The sequence below is a fragment of the Phyllostomus discolor genome, chromosome 4 (genome assembly GCF_004126475.2).
Source record: "Phyllostomus discolor isolate MPI-MPIP mPhyDis1 chromosome 4, mPhyDis1.pri.v3, whole genome shotgun sequence".
NCBI lineage: Eukaryota > Metazoa > Chordata > Mammalia > Chiroptera > Phyllostomidae > Phyllostomus > Phyllostomus discolor.
The window spans coordinates 204,932,448-204,952,471 of NC_040906.2; the positions used below are offsets into that span (position 1 = coordinate 204,932,448).

The 20,024-nt window shown below is 61.9% G+C and overlaps 1 protein-coding gene across 1 annotated transcript in view; it reads left to right on the forward strand.

Moving 5' to 3' along the window:
• IGF2R (insulin like growth factor 2 receptor) overlaps positions 1 to 20,024 on the forward strand; it is a 98,184-nt gene that overhangs the window by 45,394 nt on the left and 32,766 nt on the right. Inside the window, exons 11-23 of the mRNA XM_028509663.2 lie at positions 4,412 to 4,576; positions 5,659 to 5,799; positions 6,934 to 7,077; positions 7,590 to 7,727; positions 8,550 to 8,694; positions 9,232 to 9,409; positions 10,084 to 10,199; positions 10,655 to 10,823; positions 11,938 to 12,117; positions 14,414 to 14,515; positions 16,123 to 16,224; positions 17,719 to 17,914; positions 19,151 to 19,321. Coding sequence (XP_028365464.1) covers positions 4,412 to 4,576; positions 5,659 to 5,799; positions 6,934 to 7,077; positions 7,590 to 7,727; positions 8,550 to 8,694; positions 9,232 to 9,409; positions 10,084 to 10,199; positions 10,655 to 10,823; positions 11,938 to 12,117; positions 14,414 to 14,515; positions 16,123 to 16,224; positions 17,719 to 17,914; positions 19,151 to 19,321 — 1,947 coding nt within the window. The remainder of the gene's footprint in view (positions 1 to 4,411; positions 4,577 to 5,658; positions 5,800 to 6,933; positions 7,078 to 7,589; positions 7,728 to 8,549; positions 8,695 to 9,231; positions 9,410 to 10,083; positions 10,200 to 10,654; positions 10,824 to 11,937; positions 12,118 to 14,413; positions 14,516 to 16,122; positions 16,225 to 17,718; positions 17,915 to 19,150; positions 19,322 to 20,024) is intronic.

The following is a 20,024-nucleotide window of genomic DNA, read 5'->3' on the forward strand; positions in this document are numbered from 1 at the left end:
CGCGGGGTCTTCCTGCCCCGAGTGCCGTTTGTTCAGCGTGTGTCTGCGGCACGGCTTTGACCCTTCTGGTCCCGGGCAGGTTCCAGCCTGGCTCCCTGCAGGGCCTGGGGGAGGCAGCTGTGTGTGTGGGGCCCAGGCTCCAGGAGTGCGTGTCTGTGGGGGAAGGAGGTCGGGGAGCTTGTGAGCTGGGCCCAGCACTGACCAGCTGCCTGGGGAGGAGAAGGACTGGCCGTCACCCCCAGCGCCCATCTCCTGCTGGCTCCTCGGCCCTCGGTTCCCGCCGCTCTGTGGTGGCCTCGAGCCTCCTGACCCCCCATGCACTGCAGGCTGGCTTTGGAGCCCACGGCTGCAGCCGTTTCGTGACTGCCTGGTCTCAGTGGAGTCATCTCGAACACGTTTTGTTAGTGCCTGCGCGCTTGACCCTGGGAGACTGCGGCTGCCATGACGACCGGGCTCCCCTGGTGTGCGCAGACAGGAGGAAACCAATGCCTGCAGTGCCGGGGCACGGGGGCCGGCCCGCTGCTCCCGGGCAGGGCCGTCACCTGGTGCTCGCCAGGAGGGGGCCCCGGGGCCAGGATCTGGGGTCTGGGCGGCCCCAGCGCTGAGGCGGTGAAGCAAGAGGTGGCTGTGCAGGAGGGGCGGGGTGGCTGTGAGTGCCTGTTTTCGTGGCAGAGGGGACAGCTCAGGCCACGGCGTGAGTGTGGGTCGCCGTGAGCAGGTCCAGGGCAGGTGACCCTCCACAGGAAAGTGGGGCCACCTTGGGAGAGGCTCGTGTGTCCTGTGAAGAGGCAGACGTTACTCAGAAACGAACGTGAAGTCCCAGGGACTTTCGCCAGGCTGGTGACTCGGCTGTCTGCTTTGGGCGTGGCCCTCGGTGCATCTCCCGGCTGGTCCTGGTGTTTTCCCGCCCTCCTCAGGGTCTCTGTCTTCTGTTGCCCTCACCTCCTCCGGGTCTCCAGGAGACGCTCTCTGCAGTGCAGCCCTGCTACTGAGGGTCCCCTCCCTGGGATGGGTGCCGGCTGCTTCCCTGTGTCCCTAGGCTTTCAGGCCCCCCCCCACCTGCCCCTTCCCAGGCCGGCCGGCCCGTCTGCCGTGGGGCGACGCCCGTGATCCCAGCCTCCCTCGCTGCTCATCACCTCCGGCCCTGCTCTGTGCTGGGAGTGTCACGGATGACGTGGCCGAGGTCTCCGTGAGTGCGCTGCCCTCGCTTGGGCACGCTGGGAACGCGGACGACCCCCACAGACGGAGGGGGAGGCGGGGGGATGTGGAGAAGGGTGCAGAGCCGGGGGGCTCACGAGGCAGAGGTGCAGCCTTCCGGCCCACGGGAGCCGAGGCGTCAGGAAGCGCAGAAGGCCGTGTCTTCCTTAAAAAGAAATTGTCGTGCATTCCGGTAGAAAGGACATCCCCGTGCAGATTTCTGCCCCGCCCCTCAGATGTAGTGACGATCGCCGTTTCCCCAGACTCGCTCCACGGGAACCGCGTGTCACCAGTGGGACACAGCGTCCCACCCCAACTCCGATCTGACAAAATGAACAGCGATGCCCGGATGCCGCCAGCTTGGTGTCCGGCCGCTTTCGTTGCGATGGGGACACGGAGACGTGGCAGAGAAATGGCACGCCGGTGGGGGATTCTGAGCCTGCTGGCCGCTGGACCTGGACGGCCAAACAGTTAAGGCTCCTCCTGGCTCTGCCTGACGCATCAGAGCTCGGAGCGGGCTGCACGTGCCGTGAAATTATCTCATTTGCTTGTAGAGTTCGTCCTGTGATGCCTCCTGCGTTTGTTGGATGCACGTAATGACGAGTTTTTGCTGCTGACCGGTATTAATTGGCTATGGGTGTGACATGGTTTATACTTGAACGTGGGTCTCCAGGAGTTATTTGTGCTTAGGAGCCTGTGGTTCGTGCATTTCAAGATACAGCGTTTATGAATTTATTCTTTTAGCCATAGTATGTTTTTAACCATTTATTTCAGTATTTCACTTCTAGTTTTATGCAATGTGATTTTTTTTTTTATTTGTGAAATAAGGGCACGAGAGCATTTTTGGGGGAAGAGGGGCTTCCTAGGATAGGCTAGTGAGAAACCCAGGAATTGAAGTGGCTCATTGCATTAAAGGTCTGTTTTCTTCAGTTCCGTGGTAGGGTTCACAGGTGGGGGGCTCTGCTCCAGGTGGTCACTCAGGGCACTTTTCGCTGCTTGCTGCCGCCTGCAGGCTCGGCCCCCAGGGACTCCGCAGAACGGGGGACAGCCGTTCAGTTTCACGGGCTGGAGCTGAGTGGCAGGGGCCAGCCTCCCAGGCGGGGAGGCCGGGAATGCGGCTTGGCTGTGAGCTTGGGGGGACAGTGGGACCCGTGTGGTGAGCAGGTGGTGCCGTCTGTGCCGTAGAGGGTGGAGGAGCGGGCTCTGCCACCCGTCAGCCAGAGAGCTGGCTGCTCAGTGCCCCCGGGAGGACCCGTTTCCCCGTCCGCTGTGACGTGCTGGGAGGGGGCCTCGGGGGCCGGAGAGCCAGGCTGGTGTGTCGGGAACTGTGTGATTGACAGGGAGGTGCTGAGAAGCTGACTTCCGTCCTGCCGGGGGATGGACACTGTCGGCCCCCAGAGTAGGGGGCCCTGAAGGCAAAGGCCCCCCCCCCAGCCCCATACTTCCAAACAAAGCCGTGTAGTCTGGCGGAGGGGAAAGCTGGTTTGCAAGCCCCCTCCACTTGCCTCGAGGGATTAACTACCAAGACAGAGACGACGGGCCCCACCGGTGACAGCGTCAGCACGCCCCACACAGCATGAGTAAGTTTCGGATGCAGAGCCGGCTCCGAGGTAGTAGGGGTGGGTGCTGGAAGCCTCCGTGGTCTTATGTAATCGTTTGCCAGCTCATCTGGCGAAAGACAAACACGGCGAAGGCTTCAATGTGCAGAAACAGAGATGTTTTCCAAAGAGAGAGAAGACGCCAGCAGGGCTCAACTGTCGGAACCACGTGGGTGGGAGAAGGGGCGAGGGCGCCTCCCGCTCCCTCAGCCTCACCGTGGAGGCGGCAGGGGTCCCAGCGCGCCCGGGGTGGGGTGGGGGGCGCAGCGCGGGGTTGTCAGGAAGGAAGCCGGAGCGGTGCTTCTCGAAGAGGACGGTGGCGGGTGAAGGGCTCGAGCGAAAGCAGCAGCACCCACAGCGGTGGAAGGAAGTACTGCCTTGTACTCGGGGGCCTGGCTCCGGGGCCAGACCATCTGGATTTGATTCTGGGCGCCTCTGCTTTCTAGCTATGAAACCATAGGCAAATTATTCAGCCACCCGACATCTACTACACGGGGCTGAAGTTGTAACTGTGCCACAGGGCTTCGGGTCTACATGTGCCAGTTCTTACAAAGCCCTTAAATCGGAGCCTGTCTCTGCTCCCAGGCCCCCACGCCGCACGAGGGTGCCCGCCTAGTGCCTGGCTCAGCCCCTGCTCAGCACTGGGCATTGTAACCACGGCGTTTATATGCTTAATAGAGATTGCAATGGAAACATTATTTGCCTTCGGTTTGAAATACTGCTTGTCTTTCCTGGAGAACATTGTGCACTCCAGGGCACGAAGCCTCGAGAGAGGCGATCCTGGGAGGTCCAGGGAGAATGGTTAAACCGTGGGTGGGGGCCAGGGGAGCCGTGGGCCTCGGCCCCCCAGCTGGAGAGGCGAGGAGAGAGGATTTCCTGTACTAGCGGGGAGGTCTCAAGGCTCTCCCCGAACCCAGGCTGTGTGGACCCGGGCTCGGGGACCCAGGATGAGCTGGCTTTCCGAGCAGAGCTGAACTGTGGGGGCTCGTAGTCGGGAACCCCGCGGGGCCCCCTCAAGGCAGTGGGCCGGGGCTGAGACGCCGGCCCTGGCGGAGGCCCGGGAGCAAAGGGTGTGGATGCCTCCTGGCGGCGTGCCTGTGGCCGGGCGAGGCGGCGTGGACCTCGGCACGCCTCGGTTGGCAGCGGTGGTCAAGATGAGCGCGCTCTCACTTTCATTTTCGGGGTGAGCCCGGGGAGCTTGTCCTGCTCACAGTGACATCATCACGCCAGGGGCCCTCCCGGCACTAGGGCTCTGGCCTCTGCCTCCCTTCTGACGACTCTCGGGCCCGACCTGTACAGTCCTCGTCAGCGCTCCTTGCGCATCCCCAACGAAGGTGTCGCAGACGGCCTGAAGTCTGACTGAGGCGGGCTGCCCTGGAGGGATTGGGATGGCCTGAAACGCAGCAGGAGCCACTGGAATCTCTGAGCCCCCTGAGCCCCCGATCCCCCGAGTCGGGGATGGGAGTTGGCGTAACTGCGCGTTTGGTCTGGGCGTCCCGTGTGCCGTGGCCTCCCCGCTCCTGGGACATGCCTGGGTCATGCCTGGGACACGCCTGGGACACACCCGGGTTGGTCGCTTCACGGAGCCTTTTGTTTTCCCTTTGCGAACCGCGCAGGTAACGGCGGGAGAGGGGCCCCGGTGTTTACCGGGGAGGTGGACTGCACCTACTTCTTCACCTGGGACACGAAGCACGCCTGCGTCAAGGAGAAGGAGGCGCTGCTGTGCCGCGTGGCCGACGGGAGGAAGCGCTACGACCTGTCTGCCCTGGCCCGGCACTCAGGTACGGCTCCCGCGCTCCGGTCCGTCTCGTGCGTGTGTGTGTGCGTGCGTGTGTGTGTGTGTGTCTGTCTGTGGGAACGGTTACTGTTACTTGTGTGAGGCCTGGAAATGCAGTTACTGTTACCTGTGTGAATCCTGGAAATGCAGTTACTGTTACCTGTGTGAATCCTGGAAATGCTGTTACTGTTACTTGTGTGAGCCCTGGAAATGCTGTTACTGTTACTTGTGTGAGGCCTGGAAATGCTGTTACTGTTACTTGTGTGAATCCTGGAAATGCTGTTACTGTTACCTGTGTGAATCCTGGAAATGCAGTTACTGTTACTTGTGTGAGCCCTGGAAATGCTGTTACTGTTACCTGTGTGAGCCCTGGAAATGCTGTTACTGTTACTTGTGTGAGCCCTGGAAATGCTGTTACTGTTACTTGTGTGAGACCCTTGGAGTGGGGAGCGACGTGCCTGGGTCCCTGGTTCTATCCCCGGTCAGGGCACATGCCTGAGGTGTGAGTTCAGTCCCTGGTTGGGGTGCGTGTGAGAGTCAACCAGTGAGATGTTTCTCTCCCTCTCTTTCTCCCTCCCTTCCTGTCTCTCTGTCTCTCCAAGAAGAACAAAATGGAGAGGACACTGAATCAGGGGGCAGAATAGCTGCATTTGAGGTGGGCACCGCCGTTGCCTACGTGGGGTGCTTCAAGCTGATCTTCCCAACTGCCTCCTGTGTGCCAGGCCCTGTGCCGGGGCACTGGACATTGCATTTTGTTTTTTAATTTTTAAAGATTTTTTTAAAAGACTTTATTTATTTTTAGAGAAGGGGAAGGGAGGGAGGGAGAAAGTGGAGAGAGAGAATCAATGTGTGGTTGTCTCTCACGTGGCCCCCCCCCACTGGGGACCTGGCCTGCAACCCAGGCATGTGCCCTGACTGGGAACCGAACCTGCGATCCTTTGGTTCGCAGCCCGCGCTCCGTCCACTGAGCTACGCCAGCCAGGGACTTGGTGTAGAATATTTTCATCACCCGCCTCACAGGGACACCATCACTGCCTTCGGCTAAAGGAGTTTTGTGTGTTCTTGTTGCTGTTTTTTTTTTAACAGAAGCGGAACGGAACTGGGAAGCCGTGGACAGCAGCCAGAAGGGCACCGAGAAGAAGCATTTCTTCATCAACATCTGCCGCAGACTGCTGCGGGAGGGCCGGGCGAGGGGCTGCCCTGAGGACGCGGCCGCGTGCTCCGTGGGTGAGTGCCATCCCGAGCGCGCGCCGGCCCGGGCCGTCGGGCAGGCTCCCCGTGGTCCAGCTCAGCCTCGCCCGCTGCCTTCCGCAGATGGGGGTGCGCGGAGAAAGCGATGACCCAGCTGCTGGTCGTACGGGGTGCAGCCTGGGGTGGGGGGAGACCCTGGGGGGGGCCTGAAGGTGGCCACGGCCTTCCCAGGGGGGTGGGCACCGAGATAGGGACAAGGCCCGGTGAGGAATGACACGGCCAGGACATGGGTAGAACAGGCTGTGGTATTTCAAAAGCTTTACATTGTCTGGAGTTATTCAAAAGTGAAGGCCACGAGAGTCCAGTATTGTCGCCGTCGCCTGAGAGCACTGTTCCCCCCCCCCGCCCCCCCGCCGGGTCCCTCCCGCCGTGGAGGTTGCGTGGGCCGGGAGCTGTCTTGCGGAGACGGCTCGGCTGGATGTACGGACGTGTGGCCCATTAGCCGCCACTTCAGCCGCGCGATGAGGAGGACAGGCGGGGGAGCAATTTGAAGCTCTTAGAAGCAGGGAACATGGCGTGAGCAGCGGCGGGTGGGTTCCAGGAATCGCCCCCGCCCCCCCTCTTCGGGGTCGTGCTGCGTCTGTCCCAGCGGCCCCGGCACGGCCGTGCCTGCATGGAAGGACGTTGTGGCTCGGGGTGTCAGAACTCTGCAGCTGCACCGGGGACGGAGCGGTCCCCTTCCCGGCTTGCCGGGGGGGTTTAGCTGGTTTCTGCTATGTGCTCGGGGTACACTGTGGCCTTTTTTTTTTTTTTGTCTGAGCTTCTCCAAGCCCTGAGTCTCGGGAGGCCCCCGGAGCAGGGAGCAGTGTTGTTGGTTCATGGGACTGGAGTGCAGGCCAGCTTGCCGCTCTGCCTCCTGTGGGCTGGGGGATCTGGTTTCCCTTTCACACTTCGCTGTGAAGCTTGGGGGTGGCTGCCACCACCCGGCCAAACTGGTTGGTTACTCAAGAAAACCTCCCCGACTGACCGTGTGGGCCTGGCCGGGCCGGCAGGCCGAGCGTGGGGCCACGGTGGGCCTGCCAGGGGTCTTGGCGGATTGTTGGAGCCTCTTTGTGTCAATGTCATTTTTAATCATCCCTTCGGTTCCCCTCCCCCCCCTTTTTTTTCCAGTTAAGAATGAAGTTAAAAGTCTGGGCAAATTTATTTCCTCTCCCACGAAACAGAAAGGAAGCATTCAGCTCTCTTATTCAGATGGTGACGATTGTGGTGATAACAAGAAAATACAAACTAACATAACACTTGTATGCAAACCAGGTAGACATTCGGTTTTTTTCACGTATCTTATTGATGATGCTATTACAGTTGTCCCAGTTCCCCCCCCCCCCTTTATTCCCTCCAGCCAGAACCCTCCTTCCTTCCAGCAGTCCCTGCTGTCTGCCCTTAGTTCGTGTCCGTGGGTCCTGCACACGTGTTCTTTGGCTTCTCCTAGATCACTTTCGGCACCCCCTGTCTATTTTGTACCTTCCAGTTATGCTTCTCACTGCCTGCACCTCTCCCCCCTGCTCTGCCCCGGTGTCGTGCACCGGCAGCACCCTCTGTCTCCAGAACTTTCCATCTTCCCAGAGAGACACCGTCCCCGTTACCCACAAACGCCCCTTCCCCCTCGCCCAGCCCCAGGCCTTTCTCTCCGCCTCCGCAGGTGGGACGGGCCGTGTGCCCGGACTCGCACAGCACCCGTGGGACGGGCTGTGGGGAATTGGGGGGGGGGGGGAGAGAGGTGGTGGGAGCGGTCGTGATGGTTCTCCCCCCCCACCCCTGGTTGCCAGGAGACCTGGAGAGCGCCCCGGTGCTGAGAGCCGCCCGGGAGGACGGCTGCTTCTACGAGTTCGAGTGGCACACAGCGGCCGCCTGTGTGCTGTCCCGGACCGAGGGTGACAACTGCACCGTCCTGGATGCCCAGGCAGGTGCGTGTCCGAGCGGTGCCCACTGGTGGCGGGGGGGTGTCACCTGGGCCTGCTTAGTCACCCGAGGACGTGCTCACCGATTTTGGAGAGAGGGGGGAGGGGGGGAGAGCAGGGCAGAAAAGTTCATATGAGAGAGAAACATCGGTCGGTTGCCTCTTGCCTGTGCCGGGACCGGGGACCAAACCCGAGACACGGGTGTGTGCCCTGACCCGGAAGTGAACCTGTGCCCTTTTGGTTTATGGGGTGACCCTGGAACCCACGGAGCCACACCAGCCAGGGCCTGCTTATGAGGCTTTAAAAAAAAATACTTTCTCTGAGTGTTTTAGAACTAACCTGCTTTAAAAGGGTATTACTACTGTTCGGCCCAAATTCGGAAAATCTGACATTGGAGGTTTGAGGTGAAATGACAGATGGGCCCTAAATTCCTGGTCGCAGTTGGCGTGCCGAGTGCAAAACCTGGGCGGGGGCAGGGGGGTCCCCGGGGAATCAGCCACGTTTGAGAGGGCGTTTCTCGTGAGTTTCTGGCCAGGAAACGGACCTCAGGGAGACCCTTCTCGGGGGTCCCTGCATGGTGCTCTCCCCGCCACGGACGCACCGCCTGCGTGCTGGGCCGGCGGTCTCGGGCTCCGGGGAGAGTGTTTAGGTTAACGGGGTGACGGCGTGATGCCCGCGTCTCCTGGGGATGTGTCGGGGGGACGGTGCGTCCGCTGGCCCAAGGGAGGCGCCTCTGGCCCGCCTCTGCGGTCCCCGAGCCCCCCGGGGAGAAGGTCCCCGCCCAAAGCCGTGGGTGCCCACCCATGGGTGGCCTCTGCTCCCCTGCAGGGTTTTCCTTCGACCTGTCGCCGCTCACGAAGAAGGACGGCTACAAGGTGGAGACCGAGCAGTACGACTTCTACATCAATGTGTGTGCTCCGCTGTCCCCGGGGCCCTGCCCGCCAGGCGCGGGGGCCTGCCAGGTGTCCAAGAGGCGAGTGTCCGCGCTCGGGTGCGGTTCCTCCTCGGGGGTCCCGTGGGGCAGGTGTCTCGTTCGGGGTCGGGGTGTTCTGTGCGAACATCACGGCTTCCCCACGAGCCCTCAGACACCCAGAAGAGGCAGCCTGCCCGCCCGAGGAGGCTGGGAGTGTAATTCCCCAGCGAAGGGGCAGCCACACCCCTGCGGAAGGGGAACGGGCTTGCATAACGGCCTCACTTCTGTGTGGCAGGCTCTTCCTGGCTGGTAGATAGTTACGTTGCGTTTCTTCATTCACTGGTTCGGGTGAAGCGAGTGGTCCCACCCACCAGCTGTGGGCTGGGCTCCTGAGTGGGGGGCGGGGCGGCCCGCTGGCCCTTACTGGGCTGACAGATCCAGACTCGAGGTCAGGGGGTTCTGCAGCCCCGAGTTCTGGTCACGGCTGCCCACCCACCCTGCTCATCGGGCCCCTCCTCCAGTGTCTGCCCCAGCACTGCGGGGGGCGGTATCTGGTCTTGGTATCTTTTCTGAGGGGTGTTTGCTTGCTTGTTTCAGTGATAACAAGGCCTGGAACTTGGGGCAGAGCAATGCCAAGCTTTCCTACTACGATGGCATGATCCAGCTGAACTACAAAGACGGCACGCCCTACAACAATGCCAAGCACACGCCCAGAGCAACGCTGATCACCTTCCTCTGTGACCGAGACGCCGGCGTGGGCGTCCCCGAGTACCAGGTAGGGATGTGCCGCGTGGTGTGGGCGCGTGTGTGTGGCCTGCCCACGGCGCTGGGGGGACTTCCCGTCGGCCTCGGGAAGGCAGGAGGACAGAGGGGACTGTTCCCGCAGGGCTGGTGGCGTCGCTGGGGTGAGAGAGGCTCTCACCGTGGGGGAGGTAGGAGCTGGGGCGTCCCCGGGGGCAGGCCATCGAGTTGGCTCCCCAAGACTCACACGCAGGCCTGCCCGCTGTGGCCCTTTTACTTAGAAGCAGAGCTATTTTTTAATCTCGTTTCCTGGCCAGGTTGTGGCCTCTCGAGATTTTAATTAATCCTTTCCGATTTGCTCGGACCCAGGGGCCGTTTCCCCTTTCTGGGCGGTTCGTTTAGCGGGCTGCACTCCCTGAGCTGGCCCACCCGCCCGCGGGGTGTGGGTGCCAGACACACAGGCGCAGCCGAACACGGCTGCCCCAGCCATCCCCACGTAACACAGGCCGGGCTTCTCCCCTAGCGTTCTGCCGGGCGCTCTTCCTTCCAGTGGAACGAGGAGGGCAAAGCACTGTTCCTCTCCTGCGGTGTTTATTTATAGCACACGCACCTGTCATTGTGTTTGTTTCTTTTCACGCTGGTTGTGCGTAATCACCCTCTCTCTCTCTCCCTGCCCTCCCTCCTCCTCTCTCCTTGTTTGTCACGAAGGAGGAGGGGAACTCTGCCTACAACTTCCGGTGGTACACCAGCTACGCCTGCCCCGAGGAGCCCCTGGAGTGCGTGGTGACCGACTCCTCCACGATGGAGCAGTACGACCTCTCCAGGTGGGCTGCCGTCAGCCTGCCCCGGGCCCCGGGCCCTGGCCTGGGTCCAGGGGGTGCAGGGGCCGTCTAGGCCTTGCCGGGGGGCATCTGACCGAGCACTGACAGGGGGTCCGGTTAGCTCAGGAGGTGGGGGTGCAGAGCGTGTTCTGATAGTGGTCTGGCAGCCTTTGTTTCGTGGTGGTGTGAGCCGGTCTTTGTCACGGGGCCTCGGCTTCGGCTGCATCACTTAAAACAATGACAGTACAGGGGTGTGGGGGCGGCGCACGCCGGGCTGCGTCCCGAGTTCGGTGAGAGCTGAGGGCGCGTGGGTGGGTGTTGTGCGTCACGGGGAGCCGGCCTCTAATTGACTGGGAGGGCGTGTTTTGTTCTGCGTCTCTCTGACTACTCAGAAAGGAATTGTCGGAATGAAACCCGTGGGTTTCTCAAAAAACACCCCCTTCGCTCTGACACGGCAGGCTCGCGAAATCCGAGGGCGGCCACGACGGAAACTGGTACGCCCTGGACAGTGCGGGCCCGCACAGCACGTGGAGGAAATACTACATCAACGTGTGCCGGCCCCTGAGCCCCGTGCCGGGCTGCGACCGGTACGCCTCCGCCTGCCAGATGAAGTATGAGAAAAACCAGGTGAGCCCACGCGCCCGCCCCGGCCATCGGTTGCTCCCCGAGCACCTGCCTCCTCAGGCGGGTGTGGTCGTTTTGGGGCTCCCAGACCCCGAAGTGGGGCACAGCTGTGCGTGAGTCCTTGCTCAGGCTTCAGCCCCAAACGGGCCTGCACGTGGATGGCCTCTGGCCGCAGTGTGGGGGCAGAGGGAGCTCCCTGCGGGGTCTGGCTGGCCGGAGTTCAAAAGCGCCCTTTTGAGTGCCCAGCAGGCGTCGGTGAAGAGCACTCTGCCTCCAGAAGCCCCTGCTCCCGGCTGGGCAGGGAATCGCTGATCCGAGCGTGTGCCGCGCCCGGGCACTGGGCCGCCTTCGCCGCCGGGCGAGCGTGGGCACCGCCGGCACTGCGTACGTGTCCTCGTGCGTTTGCACGGCGAGTCCTGAAGCACGTCAGGCACGTTGTCTCCCTGGCCTGTGCTCCGGCTGCTCCGGGCGTCCCGTGTGCCGTGGCGGAGCAGTGGTGCCGCGGCGTGTTCCAGTGCCCGTGTGCCCGCGTGTGCGCACGGTGGGAGCAGGGCCGCGGTCCCGTCAGCACTCGGCAGTCACGGGTGTGGAATCGTCCCCTCGCCCACATCGGCTGCCCACACCAGTGCCCCCAGCTCTCTCACTGGCATCTGGCCCGACGGGCACGCCCCCTCCTTTCCCCCACCCCCTCCCCCCGGGGTGGAACAAGAACACACTCTGTGCCCTCGTCTCTTTCCTGCCCAGAGGACCGGAGGGTGGGACGCCAGGCAGTGCGGGGCCCGGCGCCGCTGGCTCCAGGAGGGGTGGACGGGGTCCGAGTCACGTCTCTGGTGCTCGTCCGAGGGACGGGGCTGTCCCTTGTCACCCTGCTGTGAAGCAAGGGCAAGGGGGTCCACCCATGGGAGTCGTGTTGAGGGTTTGGGTTCCTTCTTGGGCGAGACCCATGTTCGCGGAGCCACGTGTCTCCTGCGTGTGAGAACACTTGTTCCGTGGGCACCAAGGCAGCGATCGCCGCAACTTCCTGGACCACGGCCCGCGGCGAGGAACCAGGGCTCGCGGCACTAGCCTGCGGCGCTAGCGGTGAGGTCGGGGCCCTGACGGGCGTGTCTGTCCGCAGGGCTCCTTCTTCGAGGTGGTCTCCATCAGCAACTTGGGCGTGGCCACGGCGGGCCCCTCGGTGGAGGAGAGCGGCAGCCTCCTGCTGGAGTATGTGAACGGCTCCGCCTGCACCACCAGCGACGGCCTACAGACCACCTACACCACCAGAATCCACCTCATCTGCTCCAGGGGCAGCCTGGTAGGGCGCCGCTCGTCTGCAGGGTTGGGGGGGGGCTCTCCCCGGCCTCTGCGACCAGAGCTGGGGCACGTCTCCTAACGGAGTCGGGGGTGGGTAGAGCTCGCTTGCTCTTCACTCTGCTTCGGTCAGCAAGTGATGGAAGCGGGAGGAGGCAAGGAGCGCGCAGTAGGGCCGTGTGCCTCTGCCTCTGAAGTTGAAGCCTGTTCTCTCGCTGCTAGTTGGTCACGCTCACCATGTGGTGCTTTGTGGGCGTGAGGCTTCTTTCCCAGTTGCTCGTCCCGTCCTGCCTGTCAGCTCTTGCGAGTCGGTGACCGAGGGTCACGGCGGCGGCAGCTCAGGCCTTGGCGTGGGTTCCATCCCCACGGGTCACGGGCTCTGAGGCTCGGGTCACGCTGGGCCCCATGGACTGACAGGGAGGGATGTGCGTGTGATTCGTCCCCGAGATGGGACGAGGAAGCCAAGGCCGGGGAGTGGGAAGGTGACGGAGGTCGCTTGGGGCTGGGAGGGAGTCCTTCCCTCGGGGCTCCGGAACGGAAGAGAGAACACTCCCGAGTAGAAATACTTCGGGGTCATTCTGTGCAGCCCCAGTTGCTTTAAAAAAATACGGCAAGAAATGTGTCCCATAAAGGTCACCGTTTACCCATTTGGGGGGTACACCATTGGGTGGCATTGAGTGTATTTCCATGGTGGTCTGCACTCACACCAGCCCCCGTTTCCGGACCTTCACCATCTCACACCGAACTGCTTTTTCCTCCGGACTTGTACGTTCGTATCGGGCCGTGTGTTTTCCAGATAATTGCCAAACTGTTAGATAAGTGTGGAGTGGAGATACTGGAATCCGTGTTTATTATCTCATAAATTATTTAGAAGTCCCCTTTCTAAGGGTGTGTTACAGCTTTTTCCAGCTTTATTGAAATGAAGTAGCAAAGTGTGTTCTCTCTCCTCACGAGTCTGGTGGACTTTGACATTCACGTTCCAGCCATCCTGGGGACCCTGGGTTCTCTCTTCTCTGCCTGCACGTGATGCTTTTCTAAGAGATAATTTCTTCAGAGTTCCAGGAGGTCCCTCTGATAAGGGACAGAGTTGCCCTCGGGCCCAGCACGGCCCCATGTTGTGCTGGGCAGGGCTGCAGAGCTGAGACGCACATGCCTCGGTGAGCCCGGCCGGGGCGTCCCCCGTCTCCCCTCGGCGTCAGGAGGGAGTCCTGGTGGCCCCACCCCACCCGGCCCTCCCCCCTCCCTGCCTGGTCTGGTCTGGTTTCTTGCTGCCGCAAGTCCGGTGACCCCTTGTTTGGACGGCATGTGTCCGTTTCTGGAACCGTTTTTCACTGTCACTGCGTGTCTTGTGCGGAGCCTGGCTCGTGTGTGGGCCCGGGAGGTTCTCAGGGAGCAAAGAAGGTCATGTCCACGGAGAGCCGTACAGGTCACAGAACCGTCACGGTGTGAGCTTGCACGCTTCTCACAGCCACGCTGTGAGGCAGAGACAGGACGGGCATGCTTTCACTTTCCTGTTGGAGACGCTGAGGCTGCGAGGGGGGTTGGTGGGCCAGGTGTGGCCTTGGGGTGACAGGACTGGCATCTCCTTCGCCCGGAGCCTGCGCCTCGGTTCCCTCACCTGTGTGCAGGTACCGGGCGAGCGTGGAAGCTGGTCCAGGGGGTCCTCGTGCGGCCAGCTGAGACACGCTCCCGGAACTGTCAGTAGCGCCAGTTACTCAGCAAACACAGCCGCGCAGGGCCTCCACCATGCACACGCGTGGGGAGGGGGTGCTGTCCCGTAAGGTAGTGGGGCACACGTTTGGGGACTTGGTACTGAAACGCACCCGGAGGAGCACGCAGATTGTAAGGCACTGAGAGCTGGGTGCGTTTTCACGAACAGGCACACCTGTGTGACGAGACCCCCGCCATCCGGAAACAGCCCACTGGCAGCACCGGGGGTCTCCTTGGGGTCCCCTCCTGGTCACGTCCACTGTGACCTCTGACACACAGGTCGGCGCTGCCAGTCCGTGAGCTCACACACACGAAGCTGTAACACTGTGTAGTCCTTTGTCCCGGCTCGTTTGCACCCCATGTGCGCTCAGTGGGGAGCAGCTCCCACGGGCACGAACTTGGACCCAGACTTGGGCTTAGGTCCCAGCCCCACCGCTGACTGCCGGCGTGGTCTCTGGTGCATCTCGCAGCCTGCACGCCTGAGAGAGGGGGACCGCACAGCGGGGGTCGTCACGAGGGCACGAGCTGTGGCGAGAGGGGGCTCGTCCCGCTCCCCGAGGCTGAGTGTGGCTCTGCGTTGGCCCTTTCAGAACACCCACCCGATATTCTCTCTCGTGTGGGAGTGCGTGGCCACCTTCCTGTGGAACACGGAGGCCGCCTGTCCCATCCAGATCACGACAGACACGGATGAGGTACGTGTGCCGTCCTGCGGCCGGAGCTGCCCGGACGTGCTGCCCCCCCCCCCCCGCTCCCCGGGGTTACTGTAGGTCCCTTCTTTTTTCTTCATCCCCCGTCCCTCCGATGTGGTGCTGGCACCCCCTGCCCCACCCCATGGGCTCTGGGCTTCTCCGTCACTGCAGACATCTGAGTGGTGGATACGTCACCCGACACCTAAAACGTTGCAGGGCCTGTCACCTACAGCAGTCAGTGGTCCCCAACCTTTTGGCACCAGGGACCGGTTTTGTGGAAGATTGGTGTAGGGGGCATAGGAGGCGGAGCTCAGAGTTCAAGTGTCAAAGGGCAGGGCTGGGAGGGGAGGAGACAGGAGGCGGAGCTCAGGCGAGCTTCACTGTGGCCCGGTTCCTGACAGGCCGTGGGCCAGTCTGTGGCCCAGGGGTTGAGGACCTCTGACCTGCAGGACACAGCCCACCTGTCTCACCGTGATACCGTGTGTGGGACACAGCCCGCCTGTGTCACTACGATACTCAAGGAGTTAACACCCATCCCAGCCAGTCTCTTACCATCTGCTCTGCCTCTGCCGTGTGCCCGCTGCGGTCCGGGCACCTTGGCCCCGGCCCTTGCCGGCAGTGAGCCCCGCACCGCAGAGCCCCACAGCAGAACCCTGCCCTGGGAGGGTTTCCTGGTCTCCCGGAGGCGGCTCCTGTTCCCACGGCCCCGGAAGCTTTTCTCTGTGGTGGGGCCTGTCTCCCTCCCTCCGTCCTTGCTTTAGTCTCGCTAGGAGGCAGACCCTCTAGCCCCAGACCTGGGCTCACCTGAACGAGGTCCCCAGCACGGGGTGGGTTCCCAGGGAGGGCAGGAGGCTGCACCCCATCCTTGGTCAGTGCTTTCTGGGGTGTGGCTGCGGCTCCTTTCCCTGCACGCAGTGGGCGGGGCAGGATGCAGACGTGGGGGGAGGGGGTGGGGCTCACCACACTTCCCCATGAGGTACCTCATTATCCTTCCCATGGCCTTTATGTGCTTACTTGAGGCAGAAAACAGCATGCTTTTTAAAAAGATTTTATTTATTCATATTGAGAGAGAGAGGAAGAGAGGGAGAGAGAGAGAGGGAGAGAAACATCAATGTGTGGTTGCCTCTCATGCGCCCCCTACTGGGGACCTGGCCCACCACCCAGGCATGTGCCCTGACTGGGCATCGGACTGGTGACCCCTGGGTGCCTGCTGGACCCTTTGAGGCCCACACTCACTCCCCTGAGCCACACCAGCCAGGGCAGCAAACAGCGCACTTAAGTGACTTCTTCAGTTGATTTTAAAAGTCACTTATGGGCGTCTCATTACCCCTGACTCTTCCTTCAGAGGTCAGCAGTGGTTGTCTCGTTCAGGTGAACGGAGTGGCCTTAAGAGTGTCCGGGTGCGTTTCCTGCCCGAGCCCCGTGCCGGGGCAGAGGTGGGCACGCGGGCAGGGCTGCGGCACGTGCACGGGCCGCTCTCCTTGCCGGTCGGAGTTCGGTGGAGAAGCAGGGGGCCCGTGGGGTCCCGCGGGAGGGTGTGGGCGGCGCTCTGGTCCGCTGCGCCCTCGAGTACCTGGCCCGACGGTGTCTCTTCCCACCTGGTCCCACAGGCCTGCTCCATCCGGGACCCCAACAGCGGGTACGTGTTTGACCTGAACCCGCTGAACAGTTCCGAGGGCTACATGGTCTCCGACATCGGGAAGACGTTCATGGTGAGTCGAGTGCGATGGGTCCCTGTCGGCTTTGAGATGGGGACACAGACGGGGTGTTGAAGCTGCCGGCCGCCGGGGACTGGGGGTGGCAGCTGTCACCTGGGAGGAGGAGACAAGGGTCCAGATGTCGGGGGAGATGCGGCAACGCCGTCACCCTGGTCCGGGCACCGTGCAGATGGGAGGGCGTCCCTCCTCAGAAGACGAGTCCCTCCTTGTGTTGCCGGCCGGCATCCCCTGGGGGCTTGTGAGAAGCGCTCGCGTGGGGTGGGGCCGGCGGCTGGATGAGCGAGCCCTGCAGCACCCGCCCGGGGGAAACGGCAGTTACGTCGCCCTGTAAAAGGGAAACGAGCTGGGTGGCGAGTTCTAGCATCTTCTGACGGTGCCGCCTTCGTAGACAGCCCTCGACGGCGTGCCTGGGGCGGCGAGGTGGACGATCTCCACGCGAATGCTGTCGAGCATCGACTCAGTGCCCCTGGAAAGGGAGAAAGCTTTAAAAAAAAACCCTTTACTTCAGTTTGTTTAAATTCTCGTAGCAAAGTCCACGTTGAAAACAGAGTAGGCATGAGAATGTTCTACGAAGATTCGATGCAGAGGGGCACTCTGCCGGCACACGCCATGCCGGAGAGCGAGCACGCAGCTTGTTCCACGGCCCAGGAAAACTCGGGGGTGAGCCACGTGGCTCAGCACCCCGGGGGCTGTTGCCCCCCGCCCTGCACCCCCGGATCGCCACTCCGGGGTTTGGCGTATGCCGGGTGGGCTCTGACAGGGTCACCATAGGTGCGGGTGAACATAGCTGCCTGTCAGGAGTGCGAGAGGCAGACGAGAACCTGCTCGAACCCTGCAGGGAACGTTCTAGATACCACGAATTTGCACAGAACGCTTGGGCGCAGCCGGGGGCCATCTGCAATAGCGCCACAGGCCTTTCTGTGTGCCTTGCACACGCACACTCAGCACACACAGAGAGAGAGGCCTTCCCTTCTGTCTCCACGCCAAGGAGGGGCATCTCTGACTCCATCCTCGTCACCACGGCGACTGTGACCAAGTTTAAGTGAAACGATAACACCTGTAAGAGGTGTAGGGGTGTCACACAATACTTACTTTCCATTAACACAGTTTCAGCTCTGTCTGCTTCCTCTGACGTGAGTTAAAATACTGTAAAATTCCAGCTCCCGCGTGTCCTCTGCCACCCATGGTGCTTTGCTGTCTGAAGTGTGTCTCTGCACCGGGAGGTGTGAGGCTGTGTCCATAAATGTGCCCCGAGCCTCGGAGGCAGTAGGTGGGCCGTGCCGTGTGGACTCTGCCCTCGGCCTTTCGGACCGACTGTGGGGCCTCACTGCCCAGACGTCGGGGGCAGGGTGGGGTAGAAGGGTGGAGCAGCAGACAGCAGCCCTTTGGCCCGGCGGGGCCTGGGCTGTGGGGCTCTCGTCCGCAGTGAGCTCTGCAGCCTGACTCTGCATGTGTGTGTGTGCGTGTGTGTTGCCGCCTGGCCTGCAGTTCAACGTGTGCGGCACGATGCCGGCCTGCGGGACCCTGAAAGGAAAGCCAGCCTCCGGCTGCGAGGTGTCCACCCAGACGCCCGACCTCAACGACCTGAAGCCGGAGAGGCTGGTGGGGCTGGAGAAGAGCCTGCAGCTGTCCACCGGGGGCTTCATGACTCTGACCTACGAGGGGCTGCACACGGACGCCAAAGGTGAGCCCGGCGCCGTGGGGTTTGGTCGCCGATGCGGGTCCTGGCCGTTCCGTGACCGGCACCCTCTCTGGGTGTGACGGAAGTGCCCCAGCGGGGTCTCGGGGTCCTCCCGCCTCTGGGGGCACGCGTGCTCCACGCCATGCTCGGTCACGGAACCCGCACTCCGGCCGCGATACCGTAGGCCCCTCCTCTGACCACTCTTGCCTGCGGTTTCCTCTGCACAGATGGTGGGGGTCCACGTGTTCACGGGGTCCTCCACGCACGCACCCTCTCCCGCCCCGCTGCTCGCCCCCGTTTGGTCTCTGCTCTGCACGACAGCCCGAGGGACGTTCTCCAGGCTGGGTGCACGCACCCAGAGTGGGAGGCAGCACTCTGGCAGTGGCATCTGGCCCCTGCTGCTTCTGTCTGGGGGGGAGGGGTCACACGCCCCCCCCCCTCCACTCAGCCCTCTGACCTGCTGGCTCTCGCCCACCCTCCCTTCCTGGGGCTCGGTTCCTGTTGTTCCCTCTGCCCTCAACGCCCTTCCCTCAAGATGGCCACGTGGTTCATTTCTCCACCACTTTCCAGCGTTTGCTCAGATGTCACCTTCTCGGGGAGCCTGGCCACTGCCTTTAAAACCGTCACACGCCATCCCCACTACCCTTGGAAGTTCTCACGCCGGTCCCTGCTCCCTCCGTCCGCACGCTTCCCACCCCCTGGCCCGTCTCAGGCTGCGTTTAGTTTGCTCACCGCCGGGGCCGGTGGGGGGGAACGTGGGCTCTGTCCTTCACTCCTGGGGGCAGCAGGAACTTAGTGATATTGCCGGTTAAACCCATGGAGGAGAGTCCCACTGTTTTTGGGTGTTTTCATTGATAAACAGATGCTGCCCTTGTATGTTTTCTGGAATACGGGGTGGGGCAAAAGTAGGTTTCCAGCTGTTCGTAGGCAGAGTGGCACAATGATGAGTAACGACACAGGAATGAGCTCTGTGTGTCTCGTACTCCCAACCGTAGACCTGCTCTTGTTCACTCTGTGCAAGAACGCCAAGGTGTTAGGCTCTCGGCAGAACACCGCCTGTATGTGGGTCCCTGCTACGATGAACGCGGCCACCCTGGTCCAGGCCAGGTCCCTTGAACCTCGGTGGGCGCCGTGACAGCACTGTTTCGGAGGTGGCCTTGAGGCTTATCCCCCGTGGAAGTGCTGTCCTGGAGGCGCCTGTGAAGGTGCTGTTTCTCACAGTCCGGCCTCGTTCCCCAGGGGCCGGCGACGCGTTCATCATCCGCTTTGTCTGCAATGACGACCTCTACCCGGGAGCCCCCAGGTTCCTGCACCAGGACATCGACTCCGCCCGGGGGGTCCGGAACACGTTCTTTGAGTTTGAAACGGCGCTGGCCTGCGTGCCGTCGCCCGTGGATTGCCAGGTCACGGGTGAGGCCCGGAGGGCGGGGCAGTGAGGAGTCAGTCAGAAGCGTGTGCACGTGCGTGCACGTGAGTGTGTGGGTGCATATGCATAAGTATGTGTGTGCATGCACCCTTGGGCGTGCCTGTGTGCATGTGCACTAGTGTGTGTATGCACGTGAGTGTGAGCATGTGTGTATGAATGCACGTGTGTGGATGCACGAGTGCGCACATGTATGCATGTTTGTGTGTGTGCCTGCAAGTATGTGTGAGCGTCGGTGTGTGTGTGCCTGAGTGTATGAATGTGTGTGCATGCACATGAGTGGGTGTGTGTGAGATCAATATTTCACAGGCAGCCTGTCATTTGTTACACTTTTTCTCTGAGTGATGCCTAGATTTGGAGCGTTTCTCTTGAAGAGAGTCTGGGATAATTAGTGGTTTTAAGCTGTATTTTGGGATCAGAAGCTTCTTGAGAACAGAGAAGAAAACTTAGGGGGAGAAATCAGACACACTTGTCAGAGCTTCTTGCTGAGGAGGGAAAAATGAGAAGAGGAGAAAGCTGCATGAGGTGGACCCCAGACGCTGAGCGGTGTCCCCAGGACCCCTCGGCCTCCGTGGGGCGGCCCCTGCCTCCACATCGATGGCATTTCGTGTGGACAGCAGCTTCGAGGGTTCGGGCGGGTGTGAGCTCCTGCAGACCGGCTCCTTCCTTAGTTACTTACGGGGGTGCGGT